Raw genomic sequence first — 23,434 nt, forward strand, 5'->3', positions numbered from 1 at the left:
CATTTTCCTACAAGATAGAATACTGTTCAGCTTTGTTACCTGTCTGAAGGCCGGCGTACAATCGTCATGCAATATGCCAAAATTGATACAATCACATTTCTGCTTCCTCCATTTTTTTTTCAAAATTCAGGGGGATGATTGTACAGGCCATCCCCCCCTCCTCCATTTCAGGGGGGGATATATCCCCCCCATCCCCCCCGGGATTTACGCCCATGGTACTAGATGATAACTTTTGTTGTTGGAAGTGTATACAGACTATGACTATACTACCTTCAGGGTTTGAAAAGCTATTTCACGGAGCTAAAAGGTACCTAACCTCATCTTGGGGATTCACCCTTTCTGTGCCAGGGACTTTGGATAGTGTATACAACAATATGGAGTTTTCTGTGGCAATCAGCACTCAGAGCTTTCAAAGTGTTAAGAAAAAAATCCCTCAATAGAAGTTAAAATCCTTCAGATGGGTCATTCGTTGGGTTCCCTCCCACCCAAGTCATCATCAATCATTGATAAAGTCACATAACTGAAGTAACATGACCAAAGTCACATGACTACCTGATCTTGTTCTGAATGGCAGCCACTCTCATGGCAAATCGACAGGTTGACAGGGACTCGCTCATGTTGATGTCCTCCGCCGATATCGTCGCTACCATCGCTGTCAAGCAGTTACCACCTTGACACAAAAAGCAAATAAAATAGAAATAAAATGATATGAAACAAAGTAGACTTGAGCAAAGCAAAGTTTTGAAAGATGGAATACAGTATAATCTGGGTACCTTTTTCACACATCTATGAGCAATGATCACCTTACTGAGTAGAGTTGGTGCTCGAGTCTCACTATGATTATAATTACAAGGCAACGCTGATAAAAACAACAACAAAAACTGATAATGATATATTAAAGATGGTTGCCTGTTGCATACATGATGCAAAACGGACAAGCAAAAGAAAAAAAAACATATACATATAAATGCATGATCATACACAGAAAAAAAAAAAATATGTAAAGATGAGTAGTACACAATTTGGTTAAACCATACACTTACATGCGAAGAAATCTTAACCCACTAAGGACGAGTTAATTTGACTGTAACACACAATTCCCATCGACACTTGCCCAAGAACCCAGATACACAAACTACAGAACCATAAATTATATAGAAAGAATTTACTAGATGGAAAGACATAAAGTTCAACAACATACCAATGCAAAACAAAAGAGAGAACAAAAACTTCAAATAGGGCAAGTATAATACAAGATGGTTATTTCTTTGACTCATGGAACATAATAATTGACAGAAAAAAAAACCTTTGAAGAATGAAACACATGTTTGCTTATACTTCCTCCCCACATGAAACAAAGTTGATCAATTTACCAAATTAAATAGCCCCTACACCAAGTTGTAATTATTCAAAGTGCAAATTCATCACATGATAAGTTGACTAACAACATGACAATTATAAAATTTTGATTTACTAAACAACAGGACACATGTGAGGTAATAACATCACTTTATCTAATGTGGATGTGGGTTCGTGCCTGTTGTCACAATTCCATGACATCACATACTGAACATTTAAAATCCCACATCCTTCTACATGTAATTTAGTATTCATATGCACTTAAACATGTATACATTGAATGACTTTTCACTTATAAGGTGAATGCAATATAAGGGGGTTATCTTTGCTTTTATCTGAAGCAAAATTTACCCTCCCCCCCCCCAAAAAAAAAAAAAAAAAATCCTATAATATACACTATAAATACTACCGATACTGAAATACGAAACAAAATTGTTAATACCTCCTCACCAATAAGCCAAGATCACAAATAAAGAAAAATACACTAACCTTTCAAAATGGAAAATACAATACAATTGGTCACCATCTTAACAACCAAAGCAAACATGACCAATCCAACAACAAAAAATCATTCACAGATAAAATACATTACACTTTGATTACTTCACCAATTCACAAGTCACCAGTTGACAAAAAAAAAAAAAAAGGCCTTTGAAAGAAAGGAAATACAAGCAGTAAATGCCTACTACACAAAGGTAGCAAAGATAACATTATCAAAGATAACACCAACCATTGTAAAGGGAATACCATGCAAGCTTGTTACCTCCTTGACACATGAAGCACATTTGAAAAACACAAAATAATGAAAAAAGTTGTAGTTGAGAAATTATGAACACAACCCAGTTCTCTTTTGTGAAAACTTCTGTACCCATATTTTACACGGATCATCATTCTTTTTAATCCAAAGCATACCATCAGCTACTGATTTTCATGGATTTCTACAAAGTGTGACCTGTCTTGAAAAACGGTTGCACTGTGCCAAATGCTGCAGCTGTAATTTACAAACCTTTATGTATAGATTTCTATTAATTCCAATCCATCATTCAGTTCAAAATGACCACAAAACAAAACAAAAAAATAACAACATATATTCAAATTTATAAATAGTTTCAACCGAGGATTCAGTAGCAACTTATTCTACCCACCTGCATTACACTTCAACACTTTGAATCCAGTTTGTATTCTGGTACTCTAGCTGGTAGTAAGAGACAACTTTGTGATAAAGGTATGCATTCAATTTGAATAAGGTCTGTCTTTCAGTCGATTAACTTGGATGATGCACCGAGACATGAAGATTCAACAATCCCATATGATGATCACAATGATGAAAAGGAGGTCAGGATCATCTTTATTCATTCCCATAATCAAATACCATGATATAACAGACACTTGTGATGTTTGACCTTACACAGCACGCTGCAATGGCAAATCATGCAGTCATGGCACTTACGACATAAATTATGGCAAGTTTTTGTGATTTGTTCAACAGTCTGCTGTATGCAATTATGACTATGATGTAGCTGCACATTTCACCTTTTTTGGTAGCCTGGTGTAGGAGTGTAACATAACAAAATGCATGATTATTTTACTATTTCTTGGTGGTTTGTGGGCTCATGGCAAATTGTCACAGTAAAACTTCAGGTGAAGCTCAAAAAACTCAATTATGGTGCAGCAATTCTCTGTGAATATTTTGGGTGGCTTTTGACACAGATGCCTTGGAAATTTCATCAAACTGTCACAATTTTTCAATGTTTTGATTTTTCTCTGGCAGTGTGTATAGTCAAGGCGCTAATTCCTGTAAGAGGCCTAATTAAGGAGTTCGTTCAACCCACCCCGCAGAAAAGGTTTGACCAGACAAGGTGGTAGATGGGACCTCTATGAACATCCCCAGGTAGTATGTGGTTCCAAATTGTGGTGTCAGTAGAATTTTACTGGCCACTTTTCATCATGATTTGTTGGAACAAACGTAAAAGAGTCTGCGCACGCCAAGACTATTACACGCACCACTAGCACTGCTACAGGCGCCAGTGCCAGTGCTGCGTGTAGTAGTCTTAGGGCGCATATACTTTTTCTTCGATAAACAAGGGTTTTGCCACCAAACTAACTTTTCCACGGCAAGCTGGGTTCGGTGTAGTGTAGTTTCTAGCCGTTTTTATTTCGTCTTTATTTCAAGAGTTCAAGCAAGCCGAGTGAGAGCGCATACCCGGTGATTGTGACGACCGAATCGCAATCACTGGGTGTGTGCTCTCACTCCACTTAGCGCAATATATACAGCGGGCTTCTGCATAATAAACAAACTGCAACTCAGAGAAATAAAGACAAAAAACGGCTAGAAATTAAGACTAGGGTCAGTAAACGCTTGTCGCTATTTGGGGCACTGAAAACGACAAACTCACACAGTTTTTGCATTTATTTCATGAAGAATTCATCAAAACTGCATAAAACTATGTATGTATATGTTGCTAGAGATGTCATCCATACAGTGGGATTCATTGTAAGTTATAATATTGTGCATGGTTACCATGGTAACCGGATGCCTAAAGGTGACTGGTAACCCCCAAAATGCCTCCTGCTGCTGCAAACATTGTTGTTGTTTTTTAATCTTATAGATGCAATAAAAAAAATATATGATTTTTTTATTGATTTTCGTTAAAAAAGTTTTCCCTGTTGCCATGGCAACCAGCATTATCCAATCAGAATTTAGTTGTCAATAACTTGAAAACTAAAGTCCATAATTTCAAAAAGCTCAATAAGCATGTCCTTCCTTCTGCATAAAGTGTACGACATCAGGTATATGTGAAGAATATTTTGAAGCATTCTCAAGTTACAGCAAACTTTGCAAGCAGAGGCATAATAAACGGCCACTGAAAGAAAGATATCATTTTCGAATAGTAAAATACATGAAAAAGTTGCATCCGTCGTACTTTCAACACAAATTTGACTTCAAAGCATAGGCAAATGTATATAGTTTTTAATAATGTATGGACACAAATTTCCCTTAAAAATAAGATGAATACAGAAAGCAAAGCCAATATTCTATAGTAGCTCTTTCGAGTATTTACAGAGCGATGGTTATTCAAAACAATCCTGGAAAAGAGCAGAGGAAAGCAATTGATTGTTTATGTTCTTAAAGGAAGTTTATTCAAGAATACCGATAAATTCCTTTCTAAAGAAGGAATATACATGTGCGCTGGATTATCCATCAAAGAATTAAGTGTACTTTTGTGTTCGTTAACTATTGTAATATATATATATATATATATATATATATATATATATATATATATATATATATAATAAAATGAAATATCATGATATGTAAATCTTATTCAAAACGTGCAGTAATGAATTAATGCTGAGGAGAGAATGAGGGAAAAATCTTGGGCGTCTTTTCCCTTTTTATCCAGACTAATTTTACAGTGTAGAACTCATCTACAATGAGTGATGTGCACGAAAGGCAAAAGAAACAAACCTGTCTAAATTCCAGATATTTTTGGGAGTTACCAATCACCTGTTGGCATCCGGTTACCATGGTAACCATGCACAATATCATACCTTACAATGTATCCCATTGTATTGCTGACATCTCTAGCAACATGCACATATATAGTTTTAAGGCGTTTCGATGAATCCTTTGTGAAATAAATGCAAAAACTGTGATAATTTTGTCATTTTCAGTGCCCCAATAGCGACAAGCGTTACCGACATTAGTCTTAATTTCTAGCTGTTTTTATTTCGAATTTATTTCTCTGAGTTACAGCTTGTGTATTGTGCAGAAGCCCGCTGTATTGCGCTAAGCCGAGTGAGGTTGCATGCTCAATGATTGCCACAAAAAACGGTTCGGGCGTCACAATTGCTGGGTATGCACTCTCACTTGGCTTGCTTCAACTCGGAGAAATAAAGACGAAATAAAAACGTCTGGAAACTACACTACACCGACTCCAGCTTAGCGTGAAAAGTTAGTTTGCAGGCAAAAACCGATGTTTGTCGCGGAAAAAGTCTTTGTACGCTAAGACTATAACACGCACCACTGGCATTGGCGCCTGAAGCAGTGCTAGTGGTACGTGTAGTAGTCTTAGTGTGCGCAGACGCTTCCTTGAAGAATATGGTCATGTCGCAACTAAAATGGCCTGTAAAATTTCATTGATACCACAATTTGATATCACATACTACCTAGGGGTGTTCCAGAGGGTCCAACCGACCACCCCATGCAGTCAAACCTTTTCTGCGGGGTGGGTTGAACGAAGTCATTTTTTCTGGGTCGCTGAGCCTGGACTAGTATGGCCCTATCCACAGTTAGTGTCTGCAGGACACACCATTACTGAATGGCAAAAAAAAAAAAAGAACAGAAAAAAAAAGGAGAAATGCAGTTTGATGAGGACAAGACAGCAAGACTTAATCATGCCTCAAGTATTCGCCGAGGAACATGATTCAAGAGCTTGATACAAGGACAAAATTTGAGCTAAGTGATGAATTTGTCTCTGACGAAAAAAAAAAAAAAATGAGACGGTGACCCAATGGTAAGCTTGATCAGTGGTGTTAGTGTCAGTATCAGTAAGTGTCTGTGGTGTTAGTGTCAGTATCAGTAAGTGTCTGTGGTGTTAGTGTCAGTATCAGTAAGTGTCTGTGGTGTTAGTGTCAGTATCAGTAAGTGTCTGTGGTGTTAGTGTCGGTATCAGTAAGTGTCTGTGGTGTTTGTGTCAGTATCAGTAAGTGTCTGTGGTGTTTGTGTCAGTATCAGTAAGTGTCTGTGGTGTTAGTGTCAGTATCAGTAAGTGTCTGTGGTGTTAGCGTCAGTATCAGTGAGTGTCTGAGGTGTCCACATATTCCTCACCTAAACTGTCACGGAGAACCATGGTCAAGAGGGAGTTGCGGTAGGGAATGTGTCGGGGGATTCCCCTGTCTCCGACTGTCATGGACCTCTGGTAGGGCAAGGAGCGAACACTGGCAGCACTGCTGACCCTAGAGAGGGGAAAATGGAAGACTTGTGAAAATACCAAAAGAGATAATCATTATTTATCCCTCTCCCCCATTTTCATTTTAAGAAAAATTCTTGGCACATATGTAATGCCTCACATTGATAATGAAAAGAAGTTTTTATGCCGCTCACTATACTTTTGTACTTCACAATAATGTGACATGGTGGCAATTAATACCAATATGTTTGGAACTAGAAAGATGATAGAGAGGGGGTACATAATTACAGCAACCTGCCTCTTGGTCCTGACTGGGCCCGCACTCTGAGCTCTTCGCCTGGTCCCACCCACCGCTCTGCCCATAACCACGCCAGTCCTACTCTTGCCCCCTTGCAGGGCGATGATGACCCCTTCCAGGTGGTGGAGCGAGAGATTGATGGACTTCGCCTCGTGCAGCCGCTGACCGGCAATCTTGGTCTTGGCCACTCGTTCCGAGCCTGCTAGATCCACCAGATGCAGTTTGGACCTGGACAAAACAATTTTTAGCATTTATTTTTATTCAATACTATCGAACAAAAAAAAATACACATGGTAAGATTAAGTACATATGCACAAACATGTGAAATATAATCAGGCAGAAGGCATGGCAGGCGTCTGTTAATGGGAGAGGATGCAGTCCAGATTGAGGGCGAGTTCAGTTCTTAGGGTCTCCTGTATAATCAATGTCTGATGATACTCTCAAATTAACTTTGGCAGGTTTAAAACATGTAATTTCTATGAATTCCAATTTTATGAATTACAATTTTTACAAGTTTAATATTTCAAAGTTGAAAAACTCCTCATTGTGAGATGTAGCTAAAAAAAAAAAAAATCTTTTCTCACACTTGTCTCCTGCCTTTGTGTTCAAAGTCATATTTGATATCATATCTTTGCTAAATATTGCCAGTTTGTATCAGATAACCATTTTTAAGCATGCATGACACTGATGTGTTTTGATTGGTCATTATTGCTCTTTCAAAGGATAAAAATGGCTATACAAGAAATTGATCAACACTATCTTGGGAACAATATCCACATGTATGACCACGCATTCCAAAATGTATGATAGGTTACAAACGTATACTGCAACAACTCAGACTATCATATTTCACAAATATCAGTCATTTTAAAACTTCACAGCTTATGATATGCATGATTATGATAGTGATGAAACAAATGCAAAACTGACAAAAATGCTTAATATCTGACATTTAAGAACAACTGTGACTTTACTAAGACACTGGCATGATGTGGATCTTCACCCACTTGGTAACTGTGGTGGCACCCTTTGCCCGTGCCTTGAGGTAGATGGTGAAGACTGCATGGGAGCGGGAGGATCTCTGGTTCATTGGTGTCTCGGCAACCTTCCTGGTAGCCTGGCCCTGGAGGAGGAGAGACTGAGCCACCCTCTCATCAGCAGCAAGATGTACAGACAGGTTCCTCACAAGGCAGGAGTCATTGGGGCCATCGGTGACCGTCACCTAGGCAACCACATGAAAGAGAGAGAGAGAAATATTTGCTGAATATTTTGCAAATTTCATGAGTCTGGTGCTATTTGTGAATTTATAAACATCCATCAGTTTTAATTCTGATCTCGGCATGAATGTCATGTGCACACTTACATTTCTCCCTTCAGAGTTATACTCCACAAGCGCGAATTCAATCACTCGTGAAATTGTTGGAAAATCCTGATTCACACAAAATTAGACTCGCTAAATATGTTGTATACAGTTTGTGATATGTCATAGGTTCAGGCTCAAAAGCTGTTGAAAATGCAAACAGGAAGTTATTTCAGAAAAAGAAAGTGCTGAAAATGGAGACTGATGAAAAAAAAAAAGAAGGTTGATATCACAACTTCATCTTGTCTGCCTTGTAAGATTGTTGGTTTTGTACATGCTAGAAATGTAACTTGAAAATGAGTTTAAGTGGCATCATCATGACATAATTATGACTGCTGATAGTAGTTATGTATTGATCTATATGTGATGTCTGATTTCAATGAAATTCTTGGGGAAAAGAAAGGATTCTGATAGATTAAGATGTAATGATTACTATTTCTCTTTTATAAACATTGATTTAAAACAAAACAGATGTATGTAAAATGAAAAACTATGTTTCATCAAGGTTTCTTACTCTTTACTTAAAAAACTCTGTATTTGCCGGTTCTCCTTTTGCATCAATAACTTAGGTGATTTTTTTTTTCCTCAATCAATATGAGTTTACCTCATGGCTAGCTTTCTTAAACCCTGCCAGTGATAGCTAGGTTGCTTTAAATAAAATGTAATAGTCTACCCTGTTACATACTCAATGTCTGAGGAATTTCAAAAAGATACCAAGGATGATATTAAAGAAATTTAAGTACTGTATTCAGGCATCAATAAAACAGGTGATAGATTATGATAATTACCAGCAAAAAGTTCTGAAGATACTGATTTAAAAAAAATAAAACACAACATCAATAAATGCAACTCACTGTGTTAGCAAAAAGTGCTGCAAACAATTACAATAATTACAAAAAGTAATGATAACACATGAAGAGAGAAACTGCCACCACTGTTTTTTGTCTTTGGGTTTTGCTATAGAAACTGGCACATATTCCCCATCTCATTTTATTTAATATCATTTCACTTACTTCCTCATCTCTTTTGGAAATTCGGCAACAGGTAGTACAAAATGGATCAGAGTGCAAACTGGGTGTACAGTTGCAGATGACATACCTTTGGTAGATGAGTGACCACATTACCAGGCCTTGTGGTTGGGTTCAAGAGGTCATAGCCCACCTCCTGGTAGATTTCAAGATAGGAGACCTTGACAGTAAGTTCATCAAACTCCTTACTCTCCAGTGATTTGTAAACCTTTGAAAGTGCCCTGTGAAAGAAAACAAAAAATACAGATCATGAGTGAGATATATATAAAGAGAAATAAAAAACTCTATCTCTCAGACAGGAGAATAATATAAAGGTGATCTATCACTTGGTCTACCCCCACTTCGTCTAATAACCATTTAGTTTCAACCCACATGGTCTAATCCCATTTCGTCTACAACCAGTTTGTCAATACATTTAGTCCAATTGCCACTTAGCCTCATTACCAGTTGATCTACTTCCAGATGGGCTATGCCCATTTCGTCTAATACCCACAGTTTATTAGACTGTATAGACTGTATTCTGTATAGGTGCATCAAAGATATAGTATAGTTTATGACAACACTACAGCCATAAAGCTGAAGTCATCCACAAACGTAGACTAAAAAGTAGACTGCTCACCTCTAATTGCTTGAGTTGCATGAACTATTGATAAAATAACTGTATGTGTCAGTGATCCTTTCTGTCCCAGGGACTTTGGACAGTGTGTACAATGCTATGGGGTTTTTTTTGTGTCAAATGGCACTCAAAGTGCACAACGGCTTAAAGATAAAAGCTAAAAGAAATTGTCAAATAACAGCAACACCTTGAATTGTTGAGAAAGAAATGCACGCAGGGGAAAACAGAAAATTATAAACATGGCAAATGAAGTAAAAAATCACGACTTGACAAAAAGAAAACCAAGTGTACCTTGGCGCTAAACCTCTGTCCGAGTACGACTTGGCTCCGCCCTCAATGGTGTATGTCTTCCCAGATCCTGTTTGTCCGTAGGCGAAGATTGTGCCATTATATCCAGAGAGAAACCCTGAACGAAGTGCAAGGTTAAAGATTATCAGTATACTGCCCAAGATCAATAGATATTGTACCAACAAAACATTAGCTTAATGCTAGCACAAGCCCTTGACATTATGATAGAAAAAGAAATTTATGGACATGATTACATTTCCTGAGAAAAAGGAGCAGTGATTTATTTCTGAGGATTTTGGCTTTCTTTCTTTTAGCTCCCAATAATTCATTAATTGTAATCCTTCACAGAGTTTGTGCCTGGTAAGCACAATTTCAGAATGCAAAGGGACAGTAATGGCAAGTAGAAATTGTTAAATGTGAAATGTTTTCATTAAACAACAACACTAGTAGGATTAAAACCATGTCATCATCCACTCGATTCAGGGTAAACAAATGAAATAACTATATTTAAGATGATTACAGCTACCATTTGCAGCTGCAAATGAAATATAATGTAAATAATGAATATGATATTGCATATCATAGCAACTGAATGCAATATTTATGGCGATGAAAACCACTGACTGACTGTAAAAGCCCTCCCAAAAATTGAAAAGCTTTTACTTGCACAATGGAGCAGAATCAGACAGACAGAATGGTTGAGGTTTCAGCAAAATAAAGCATTTAATGAGAAGGTTATGGTACAGTAAAGTTTCACATGCTTCAAAATTCAACATATTTTTCCACTTTTCTAGCATAATGTGAGAGCACTTGACTTATCTCTTTCAAAAAGCAGGAGAAAATAATATTAACACTAACATATTTAATGTCAGTAACTAGTCAATGGAATGTGTACTTTTCATGGCAAATTCAATTTAATGAAATTCAGAAATTTTGGGGAATTCTCCCTATGATTTCTTGATATTGTTGTCCATAATGCCATAATGAACTAGGGATAGTAGTCTTCTTATCCAGCAATGATGGTACCAAAAGTTTAAAAATTCATAACTTTTGAATCGATCGTATAATTTTCCTCATATTTTCACGGGTCAATGTGTTTTATTGATAGTGCTGTTTTTACTCAATCCACATTTACCTTCTTCTTGGGTTTGTGTTTCCTTTGTACCCCTGCCCCTCCCCCCCCCCCCATCCATCCATAATCAACCACCATCTTACCTTCCACAATATGTGAAGCCACAAGGTCAAATACTTCATTTTGAGAGGCTGTCGGACCAAACACTCCCGAGAATCCAAAGTTGTGGGTCAGGGTTGATGACCGGTCCCTTATCTGACCACATGGCGGAGGCTCAGGGATGCTAATGCTGACATTGGTAGTCTCATAATCCAGGTGTTTGGATGGGTTACTGGTGGGCTTGATGCGCGCATAAGTTTTAATCTGAGCCATGGCATCTGGTTCTCAGCTTTCAAACTGCAAATGCCAATGAAGCGGTAGCAACTCACCTCAAGCAAAGCCACATACTCGTACAGTCTTGAACTTCCAGCTGCTTTGAATTGATCATACGCTATCACAAAACTCCTGTCTCAGATTTCTTCCATTTCCTAAAGTGTAAGAAATCATACCGTTCTATCAAAAAGGATCACCGGTTACAGTGTAATTCGATATGAGCTGCTGACATGACAGATCCATCTGTACCACAATGAAAATAGGATTTACATTCACATAGATTCGGGGTAATTCAAATCTCTCAAGCTAACTCAGCTCAGCCACCGTAGACTGCTGATTCAAAATATGTTTTCCCAAAGTGAGTCCACCCTCTGCCGCCACCTCCAGTTAAACTCCGCTTGGGGTCTTTTGATAAAGGAACACTAGACCATCTACCAAGTATCAATTAGTGAAGTACCAAGTACCAAGCAGTATAGCCCGACCAGATGCCGTGTCGCATTGTGTGCAGCGACAGAGCTGTGTATATACTAAGTACAAAGTAGTGAATTATGTGTACAGCAACAGAGCTGTGTATAGTTACTAAGTACGAAGTAGTGAATTACCAAGTACCAAGATTGCACAATATTGCACAACAAAAAGTTTGTTTTCAAAATACACAACACAGGTTTATCAAAAAAAAATGCATACAAGTACAAGTAGGAAACTTGCAAGGATCAGGCCTACAAACACCAAGGCTGATATGAGTGACTGAATTTGTATAGGACGGTTTAACTGCAGACATACTTAGTTAGCAGAGGGGATCTACAAGAATCCTAAAATAGTGTACAAACTGGAATGGAAGCTGAAACGCATTCTTTCTTTCCCTCTCTAGCTTCTAAATGAATAGAAACTAAGTTTTATTAAACTTTTTGGCCCTACGCTACCATGGGTTTTTACACCTACCCTGTGCTGTCTAAAACATAAACACTAGATCAAGGGAGATAGGGCAACTGCCGCTCAGCTCAATCAGAGATCCAGGAGCCCATCATCTGATCTCATCGCGTATGGCCAGGACTAACCGCACCAGCGACGCGACCCACACGGTACGTTCGTGTTTACTGTAAAATACTAGCTTTAGTAAAAATATTTACTACTAATAAATAGTAGGCCATCGCGTAGGTTCATTGTGTTCATGTGATGAGCAGGCTACGCCTAAACATACATAGAAAGGCACATATGGGACTGAGTCTGTGATAGTTCGCTCCTGTCTTGGGATTTTAGTCTTAATACTATAGGCTTAAAAAACAGATATGATTGATCAAATTGAAATTAAGCAATGATATAATATATCTGTATTTCCCTGAATGTCAGAAAAAGAAGTTTCTTAGCAGTTACAAAGTTGTCTTACCTTTTTGTACGGTTTGGACTCTTGGCGAAGCAGGCGTTTCACGTTTTCCAGGTCCTCCTGACAACGCCAACGCAAAACGACTTTTCTTACTATTAGTCTACATTTCCAAACAGCAGCTACACTTTTTTCTATTTTCTGGGAAGTCCCTCAGTGGATGGACTCGGTGTTCTCTGAGCTCATGAGTTACACGCACTCGGAATGCTCCCATGGTTACTTATCAGGGATGAGTAGGCCTATTGATGGGTATTTCAGTTGGAGTTAGTGGTCAGGGAAGGGGTATGGCGGAGTTACCCTGACTTCCTGAGAACGAAAATATGAAACCCATGAAACCTACTACTACTGAGTACTACTGTACTAGGCCTACTGGTCATGTGGATTTATCTTTCTAGATTTCGATTCACGGGACGGTTAAAGGACAAGTCCACCTTCATATACTAGTACATGTGGATTGAGTGAATGCACTAATGGTAGTAGAACACATCAGTGAAAGTTTGGGGAAAATCGGACAATCTGTTCAAAAGTTATGAATTTTTAAAGTATCTGCACAGTCACTGCTAGATGAGAAGACTACTATAGTGTTTGATGTCACATGCGTACAACGATATTAGGAAAATATTAAGAGAATTTCACAAAATTATACTTTTTGAAAGAACAAAAGTGCGCATTTCCTCCACTTGTCACTGATGTATATTAAGGGTATGTATTCTAATATTATTCCCCCTGCCTTCAGAAAGAGTCAAGTCAAGAGTTCTTTTATAATGCGACAAAAGTGAAAATATGATGAATTTTCTTTGTTTTCTTTCTCGTGTGAAGATAGCTTACCCAACTAGGTAATTATTCACCTGTTTGAGAATGTTTGAGATGCCTTTGTTTTTATTATAAGTACAGCTAATTCTCTTCATGCTGAAACCATGGACCTTGCTACACACACGGACTGACTAGAACTTACACGAATGCTGAAAATCGCTCAATTTCTCAAGAGCAGCATTCACATCTTATACAAAATAGCGGGATAACGATTGCGATCCAAATCTCAAGATTTGTATAGGGCCTGTGTGTGAATCCCACTAATGATAAAGAAGCTTTGTGTTTACCTAGCTGTTGCATAGAAGTTCAGATCAAACATAAGTCAGAAAATCAAATATAAGTCTCTGCATGCAATACTGGTTCTGATTGGCTGATACCTGATTTAAATTTGATTTTCTGACTTATGATATGCTTGATTGCACCTTTTTATATGCAACAGGGCCCAGCAGCTTCTTGCATTCTGCGCGCCGGCTCGAGGATAGAGCACTTTTTTATTGCGCGTAGGGCCTTTTGATATACAAACCTCAAATACGCGCCGCTTGAACTCTAAAAAAGTTCATTGACCACATGTGCCTAACGATTTAAAAAAAAAAAAATCCTTCAAAAATTCTTTACAATTCCGGGATCACTGCCAAAATCTAATTATTATGTAGTAGGGGCTATGAGACCTTTGCTTCAGTACTCAAAAGTGTTTCTTTCAGACCATGCTGTATGATATTCAGTAGTAGTGCATGGTTTCAATAGTTCTCCACCAGCTTTTAGCGTTTATGCAGAAATTCTATAGGCCACATACTTTTTTTTTTTTTTAAGGACTGGATTACCTTTTCTACATCCATAATTTAGAGAGGTTTACTCACTGCTTCAGCAGGGGGAGGATCTGGTATTATTTGCAAAACACTGTCATCGCTTGCAAATTGTGCATTTCCCGATATTGTATTTCATGGCCTACACAAGGGCTGTCTTTAGAATGCTCTGTTTTTGTTTTTGGCTGCTGATTGGGTCTTGTCTCGATCTTTTCCTTATCTCGTTTAATTAACTCTTTTGAGGAGCTCATGATTTTCGTTCTTTTCGTGTACCAGCTCCATTTCTGCCATCTCTGTGTCAAGAAGTTTTTTTTTTCACTAATTCACTTAAACAGATTTGTTAAGTTTGGCAATGTGTTCTTGTTTCGTGGTAATCCACAATGAGGATCATTCATGAGATGAGACTAGCTTTCTTCTTCTATTGACAAGCAAACCCACACAGTCCATTTTTCTCTTTACATATTCAACGCAGCGGCAAACCATGTCTTGAATATCATGAATATGAAGAGAGAAAAATGGGTAATGATTTAGACTTTCCGGGGAGGACCAAGTTATCGATAACGTGGCAATGTTGAAGGTTATGAATCATAAAAGGTTAGAAGAAACCCTAAGCATGAACCTGCAGTCGTGCAGGCTAGCCTGATGATTTGACCACTTTCATCGACGGATCTCACTCACGCAGTTTGACATGCATTGTTCCTTCACAATAACAAGCGAACTTTGAAAAAGTGCAATTTGTCATTGTTGCCTTTAAAGTTCATGTGCTCAGTCATGCATAACATTTGTCAACATAATTTGGTATCAATGGAAAGAGGACGAGTTCTCTGTCCTCACATCCAACATTGCGTTCCCCATAGTTGACAATAATTTGTAAAATAGTAGCCCTTCAAAGTTGGATTATCCTTTTTTTATACGCACGTATAGTGCGCAGAATTCTAGGAGCTTCTCCCGTCAATATACTGTTGGTTTTCCCTAATCTATATTTAGGCAGGGTTAGTGTCCATGCATAACCTGCTCCAACTTTTGCATTAAAATCCCCCATCACTATCATACTCTCCTTCTTTTAGATCTTCTCTATATATGTGTATAATAGCCGGAGGATGTCACAAAAGGCATCAATCTCTCCTTCACTTTGGGGTGACTTTCTACATGATAATGCTTAAATCATTATTGAGAGTGCCTTTCTTCGCCTGAAATGATACGTTTGCCCCCAACAGTGTCAATATTTCATGGGGGATATCCCCATCCCTTCACATACGAGGAAGATATTACAATTTTAGAATGGAAATGAGATAATGTCGTGTAGACATCTTTTTATGGAGATATTTGGGAAATACAAACTGTAGTCAATTACAAAAAGTACTACATATAATATGAAGGGGAAGGAGGGTGATTGTAAGGGAATATCCCCTCCCACATGAGCGAACTAAAACTTCTTCTTCTTTTGTTTGTTTGTTTGTTTCATTTCCATCTGAGAAGATGGCTGGATAGCCCATATTCAGCTGCAATTACTGGTCTTCAATGGGGTCTATAGTAAACAGGATGTAAGGGCGGACCATTTCACCGGGTTAAACACCCTGCTCTTTGCGATGAATAGAGTATAACTGAAGCGGGATCTTTCATGTGCTTGAGTTGTGACTCTCTCACACACGGGACCTCCATTCTACGTCCTATCCGAGGGAAAGAGGGTTTTGCCTCTTATTAAAGGGGACGGCATGATTACATACAACATTGCTCATTACTCTTCTTATTTTTTTGGGTGTTAATAATGACAAACCTGTTGAGCCCTTTTTATGAAATACTGGGGAATTTGTCTATCCCAATAGTGCACAAAATCTATGGAAAGGGAACGTAAGTTAACTATACTTGTTTTGAAATCTTAATACTATTTTCAGACATTCAAGTTTAAGTGACAAGGGAAAGATTAATGGCGTTCATACGGGCTAACGAGTTTCTTCTACTCAAAGAAAAATATATCTTGGTCATTCCAAAGGCACGTCTGCTCGAGGCTCACGGTCTGGTACGGTATCTGACTGCAACCCTTTTGTCTTTTTTGAGAATGACGGCTCTTATCAAAGGGGTACCAATTGTATTCAACTATACACTGCAAAAAGTCCGGTGTTAAATAGTAAACACCGAGCTGGTGTTAAATTTTCGGTGCTCATTTATTGTGTTAAAATAACACGTCCGGGTGTCATTTCCAAATATAAAACTGTTTTTTGAAGAGTTTCTTAGTAACTGCACTTCTTGTTGGTTTTTAATTTAAACAAGACGATCAAGAAGTTTACATTAAAATAATAGATTTTTGAAAAAAAAAATGTGAAAATAAATTTACACCACAATAACACCAGCTGGTGTGGTCTCTTATTGAAGCTGGACGGGTGTTAAACCATTGATATTAACACCAACAAATATCAAACCAACACCATGTGGTGTCATTTTTTAATTAACACCAGTTCAGTGTCAAAATATCACCACGTACAGTGTCAAATTAACACCACGAAGTGTCAGGTGAACACTTTTCAACACCATCACAGTGCATTTTCTACACATGTGGGTGTGGTCCTCTATTAACACTTGATCGGCGTTAAATTTAACACCCATGGTGTTAAATCTAACACCGATGTTTTTACAGTGTAGGATCGTAAAATATTCCGTCGTCGTCTTCGTCATCGTCGTCTTCATCATCAGACAATGCATTCGTAATTCATCTCTCTGCGGGCGACGTACCTCTTTGGTCCGATCCACATTTCAAAGCTGACCTCGAGAGTCTCATTACCCACGCCGATGAAAATCGGCAGGGGGTTATGTAAAGGGTTCCGTATGTTTGTTTGTTACCCACGCCGATGAAAATCGGCAGGGGGTTATGTAAAGGGTTCCGTATGTTTGTTTGTTTGTTTGTTTGTTTGTTTGTTTGTTTTTTTGTTTTTTTGTTTGTTTGTTTGTTTGTTTGTTTGTATGTTTGTTTGTTTGTTTGTTTGTTTGTTTGTTTGTTTGTTTGTGTACAAGATAACAAGAGAACGGGTAAACGGATTTGCACGAAATGTTCAGGGAATGTTTGGATAATGACAGGAAAGAATCGATTAGATTTTGGTGATAATCGGTTGACCCTTGCAAATTCTGTGTGACCTTGAAGTTTTGACCCCATGGTATAGTGACCATTCCGAAAATTTCCCGTTTCTCACTTTGCGATTTTCCGCTACCATACGAAGACATAAACTCCCCAACGATCCGACTTCGCTGCTCAAATGTTCGTAAGAATTCCGAAATTTACGTTTAGGCCTATTTGAGGGACTATGTCCTTCTAGATTTATGAAAGTTCGTTCTCCGTCATCACAAACTGGCCCGTATTTTGATGATTTTTCAAATTAACATTGATTGTTTTTTTCGTTGGAGGAGCATTTTGCTCGGTCGCAGTCACACTGCACGATATGCGTGCTCAATGTCAATGCGTGTGCAAGGCCGCTGAAAATGCATCGCGCTCTACACTGTTGGTGCAAAATTGCACCGGGGACGTTGCGGCGCTCGTTGGTGGCCGAATACTGGTGCAGTAGACATTTGCATTCAACCCTTGCATTGAATAATTCCCGTAGACACTAATCATAGGGGTAATTGCCTAGGGGGTACGTAAATTTTGTTTTTCTTTTTTGCTTTTGTGGATACCATCAAAGATCGTACACTCATACGACCTTTGATATTTGATGATTTTTCAAATTAACATTGATTGTTTTTTTCGTTGGAGGAGCATTTTGCTCGGTCGCAGTCACACTGCACGATATGCATGCTCAATGTCAATGCGTGTGCAAGGCCGCTGAAAATGCATCGCGCTCTACACTGTTGGTGCAAAATTGCACCGGGGACGTTGCGGCGCTCGTTGGTGGCCGAATACTGGTGCAGTAGACATTTGCATTCAACCCTTGCATTGAATAATTCCCGTAGACACTAATCATAGGGGTAATTGCCTAGGGGGTACGTAAATTTTGTTTTTCTTTTTTGCTTTTGTGGATACCATCAAAGATCGTACACTCATACGACCTTTGATATCATCACACTCTCGGCTTGCTATAATCAAAATATCCCGCAAGAAAACGGCGTATTTCTCGATTTTTAGCGCTTTTTCCGCGACCTGTCGCGTAGACAATACTCTTAAAACTGGACTTAATTCGCTCGCGCTTGGAAAAGTTGCGATTCTGCACTTTTGACGGTGGAATTTGGGATTTTCGATGGATTTTTGGAGGAGACTTAAGGACTTTCCTGTACGTGAATGAGTGTTAATACCGTATGTGTAATTATGTGATTTGCGTGTGATGTGACTGTAGAACCAAAGATCGTACACTTCAGTGTACGATCTTTGGTAGAACTCACTGGCTGGTGATAAAGCACACTGGCAATTAAGTGGCCGAATTCTGGTAGATGACCGAATGCACATTATGTTTACCCCGACTTTGTACTTAGGCGTGGGTCTGCCGCCTTTGACGGCCCCTCTCTAGTTTGTTTGTTTGTTTGTTTGTTTGTTTGTTTGTTTTTTTGTTTGTTTGTTTGTTTGTTTGTTTGTTTGTTTGTATGTTTGTTTGTTTGTTTGTTTGTTTGTTTGTTTGTGTACAAGATAACAAGAGAACGGGTAAACGGATTTGCACGAAATGTTCAGGGAATGTTTGGATAATGACAGGAAAGAATCGATTAGATTTTGGTGATAATCGGTTGACCCTTGCAAATTCTGTGTGACCTTGAAGTTTTGACCCCATGGTATAGTGACCATTCCGAAAATTTCCCGTTTCTCACTTTGCGATTTTCCGCTACCATACGAAGACATAAACTCCCCAACGATCCGACTTCGCTGCTCAAATGTTCGTAAGAATTCCGAAATTTACGTTTAGGCCTATTTGAGGGACTATGTCCTTCTAGATTTATGAAAGTTCGTTCTCCGTCATCACAAACTGGCCCGTATTTTGATGATTTTTCAAATCAACATTGATTGTTTTTTTCGTTGGAGGAGCATTTTGCTCGGTCGCAGTCACACTGCACGATATGCGCGCTCAATGTCAATGCGTGTGCAAGGCCGCTGAAAATGCATCGCGCTCTACACTGTTGGTGCAAAATTGCACCGGGGACGTTGCGGCGCTCGTTGGTGGCCGAATACTGGTGCAGTAGACATTTGCATTCAACCCTTGCATTGAATAATTCCCGTAGACACTAATCATAGGGGTAATTGCCTAGGGGGTACGTAAATTTTGTTTTTCTTTTTTGCTTTTGTGGATACCATCAAAGATCGTACACTCATACGACCTTTGATATTTGATGATTTTTCAAATTAACATTGATTGTTTTTTTCGTTGGAGGAGCATTTTGCTCGGTCGCAGTCACACTGCACGATATGCGTGCTCTATGTCAATGCGTGTGCAAGGCCGCTGAAAATGCATCGCGCTCTACACTGTTGGTGCAAAATTGCACCGGGGACGTTGCGGCGCTCGTTGGTGGCCGAATACTGGTGCAGTAGACATTTGCATTCAACCCTTGCATTGAATAATTCCCGTAGACACTAATCATAGGGGTAATTGCCTAGGGGGTACGTAAATTTTGTTTTTCTTTTTTGCTTTTGTGGATACCATCAAAGATCGTACACTCATACGACCTTTGATATCATCACACTCTCGGCTTGCTATAATCAAAATATCTTGCAAGAAAACGGCGTATTTCTCGATTTTTAGCGCTTTTTCCGCGACCCGTCGCGTAGACAATACTCTTAAAACCGGACTTAATTCGCGCGCGCTTGGAAAAGTTCCGATTCTGCACTTTTGACGGTGGAATTTGGGATTTTCGATGGATTTTTGGAGGAGACTTAAGGACTTTCCTGTACGTGAATGAGTGTTAATACCGTATGTGTAATTATGTGATTTGCGTGTGATGTGACTGTAGAACCAAAGATCGTACACTTCAGTGTACGATCTTTGGTAGAACTCACTGGCTGGTGATAAAGCACACTGGCAATTAAGTGGCCGAATTCTGGTAGATGACCGAATGCACATTATGTTTACCCCGACTTTGTACTTAGGCGTGGGTCTGCCGCCTTTGACGGCCCCTCTCTAGTTTTCTTGTGTTGTGTTAATTGATGACAGCGCCTTTATTGTTGCCAACAAAATGAGAGCATAATGGCCGTTAATGAAGCCGTTCCCCAAGTCGACGAGAAAGATCTTCACAATACCTGTTACGTCTGCCATTAAAAAAGCATGGTTCTGCCCATAGTCTTGACCTTACTACGGGACTGTTCCATCGCTTACTGAGACATTGCCTTTCCTGACAATTTGAAATGCGAAACAAGCTCAGGTAGTAGGACTCTATACCACGAGCAAAAGAGTTTGATACCAGGGGCACGGAATATTTTTCATGGTGGGGGTGGGGACTGCGGACCAAGGAGGAGGATCAGTGGTCAACCCCTCCGGCCCCCTTGCTTGAAAGAATCAAAGGACTGAACCTTCAAAAATTCATAGGTATTGTGATTTTTCTCTTTTTACCCACGCCGATGAAAATCGGCAGGGGGTTATGTAAAGGGTTCCGTATGTTTGTTTGTTACCCACGCCGATGAAAATCGGCAGGGGGTTATGTAAAGGGTTCCGTATGTTTGTTTGTTTGTTTGTTTGTTTGTTTGGTTTTTGTTTGTTTGTTTGTTTGTTTGTTTGTTTGTTTGTTTGTTTGTTTGTGTACAAGATAACAAGAGAACGGGTAAACGGATTTGCACGAAATGTTCAGGGAATGTTTGGATAATGACAGGAAAGAATCGATTAGATTTTGGTGATAATCGGTTGACCCTTGCAAATTCTGTGTGACCTTGAAGTTTTGACCCCATGGTATAGTGACCATTCCGAAAATTTCCCGTTTCTCACTTTGCGATTTTCCGCTACCATACGAAAACATAAACTCCCCAACGATCCGACTTCGCTGCTCAAATGTTCGTAAGAATTCCGAAATTTACGTTTAGGCCTATTTGAGGGACTATGTCCTTCTAGATTTATGAAAGTTCGTTCTCCGTCATCACAAACTGGCCCGTATTTTGATGATTTTTCAAATTAACATTGATTGTTTTTTTCGTTGGAGGAGCATTTTGCTCGGTCGCAGTCACACTGCACGATATGCGTGCTCAATGTCAATGCGTGTGCAAGGCCGCTGAAAATGCATCGCGCTCTACACCGTTGGTGCAAAATTGCACCGGGGACGTTGCGGCGCTCGTTGGTGGCCGAATACTGGTGCAGTAGACATTTGCATTCAACCCTTGCATTGAATAATTCCCGTAGACACTAATCATAGGGGTAATTGCCTAGGGGGTACGTAAATTTTGTTTTTCTTTTTTGCTTTTGTGGATACCATCAAAGATCGTACACTCATATGACCTTTGATATTTGATGATTTTTCAAATTAAATTGATTGTTTTTTTTCGTTGGAGGAGCATTTTGCTCGGTCGCAGTCACACTGCACGATATGCGTGCTCAATGTCAATGCGTGTGCAAGGCCGCTGAAAATGCATCGCGCTCTACACTGTTGGTGCAAAATTGCACCGGGGACGTTGCGGCGCTCGTTGGTGGCCGAATACTGGTGCAGTAGACATTTGCATTCAACCCTTGCATTGAATAATTCCCGTAGACACTAATCATAGGGGTAATTGCCTAGGGGGTACGTAAATTTTGTTTTTCTTTTTTGCTTTTGTGGATACCATCAAAGATCGTACACTCATACGACCTTTGATATCATCACACTCTCGGCTTGCTATAATCAAAATATCCCGCAAGAAAACGGCGTATTTCTCGATTTTTAGCGCTTTTTCCGCGACCCGTCGCGTAGACAATACTCTTAAAACTGGACTTAATTCGCGCGCGCTTGGAAAAGTTCCGATTCTGCACTTTTGACGGTGGAATTTGGGATTTTCGATGGATTTTTGGAGGAGACTTAAGGACTTTCCTGTACGTGAATGAGTGTTAATACCGTATGTGTAATGATGTGATTTGCGTGTGATGTGACTGTAGAACCAAAGATCGTACACTTCAGTGTACGATCTTTGGTAGAACTCACTGGCTGGTGATAAAGCACACTGGCAATTAAGTGGCCGAATTCTGGTAGATGACCGAATGCACATTATGTTTACCCCGACTTTGTACTTAGGCGTGGGTCTGCCGCCTTTGACGGCCCCTCTCTAGTTTTCCAAATGTTTTCCTAGACCAAAAGAAACTGGGGGATGGGGGGGGGGGGGGGGGGCTGCAGCCCCCACACTATCGTTCCGCGGCCCCTGGATACGCGTAGTCATTACACAATATACTGTAGTCATGATAGCTGCGATCTTCAATGCTCAATATCACCTGAAAATGACACCCTATTCCAAGGCAAGATATATACCAATCCACTGCGCTCGATGCTACGTCAGGGTCAAAAAATGCATGTGCCGTCACAACCTCGCGCTATAGCTGTCATAATGAACTTTCAGGACATAAAGAATTATTGTTGTTGCGATGGCCCTATAAGATGCACGAATTGCGTTAACCTCACCACAGCCCATGGATATCGTATCTGCAGCATTATTGCTCAGTGTTTCATAAAGATGCTTCTTTGATTGCGAAATCGTTCAAAATATCGATCCCAACTTGTCCTTGCCGTTGTGACTTTTATACTTCCTGCCAAAATGCGGTAGTGCCTGACAATGTATGTTTTGGGGCTTTCCGCACGCATAAGATAGCTGCAACAGAAAAAAAGACAAACCCTTCCCACGTAAAATGAATGTAGATCCTCTAACTGTTTTTACTACACGAGACGTTTGAATGGTTATGACATGAGGCTACCGCATGGATTTCAACCAAATCTAACTTTGGGAACATTTTTGAAAATATCTGAAATCTCGATTTTGGTTGATAAAGCACAAGCACTCACACGCAAATACAAATAAATGTCGCTCTAATCAGTGTACTATATACACGTTTGTTTTACAATTCCCACTGAATAACATAAAAATGTTACCATATCTCTGACCATTCATTGAGTCGCAATGAACTGAGATGTATGGATGCATCTGTGAGTCTCTTATTACCTGAAAGAATGGGGTCATACTATCTTACACGACTATGTTCTGATGGCGGCACGTGATTGTC

At 39.4% G+C, this 23,434-nt stretch overlaps 1 protein-coding gene across 1 annotated transcript; it reads right to left on the bottom strand.

Moving 5' to 3' along the window:
* Positions 1–552: 552 nt before the first annotated feature.
* Positions 553–11,761, bottom strand: LOC139736364 (kinesin-like protein KIF6; the record flags this gene model as incomplete). The annotated part of the gene is made up of 7 exons (XM_071647119.1): positions 11,081–11,761; positions 9,869–9,983; positions 9,032–9,182; positions 7,581–7,795; positions 6,574–6,801; positions 6,194–6,321; positions 553–670 (listed from the first exon to the last, which is right to left on the bottom strand). Coding segments are annotated over exons 1-7 (1,184 nt in total), but the record flags the coding sequence as incomplete, so codon positions are not given.
* Between the last annotated feature and the right edge of the window lie 11,673 nt (positions 11,762–23,434).

This window comes from Diadema antillarum, unplaced genomic scaffold (genome assembly GCF_040938485.1).
Source record: "Diadema antillarum isolate AM-2024a unplaced genomic scaffold, OU_Dant_1.0 seq00000641_RagTag, whole genome shotgun sequence".
Taxonomy (NCBI): domain Eukaryota; kingdom Metazoa; phylum Echinodermata; class Echinoidea; order Diadematoida; family Diadematidae; genus Diadema; species Diadema antillarum.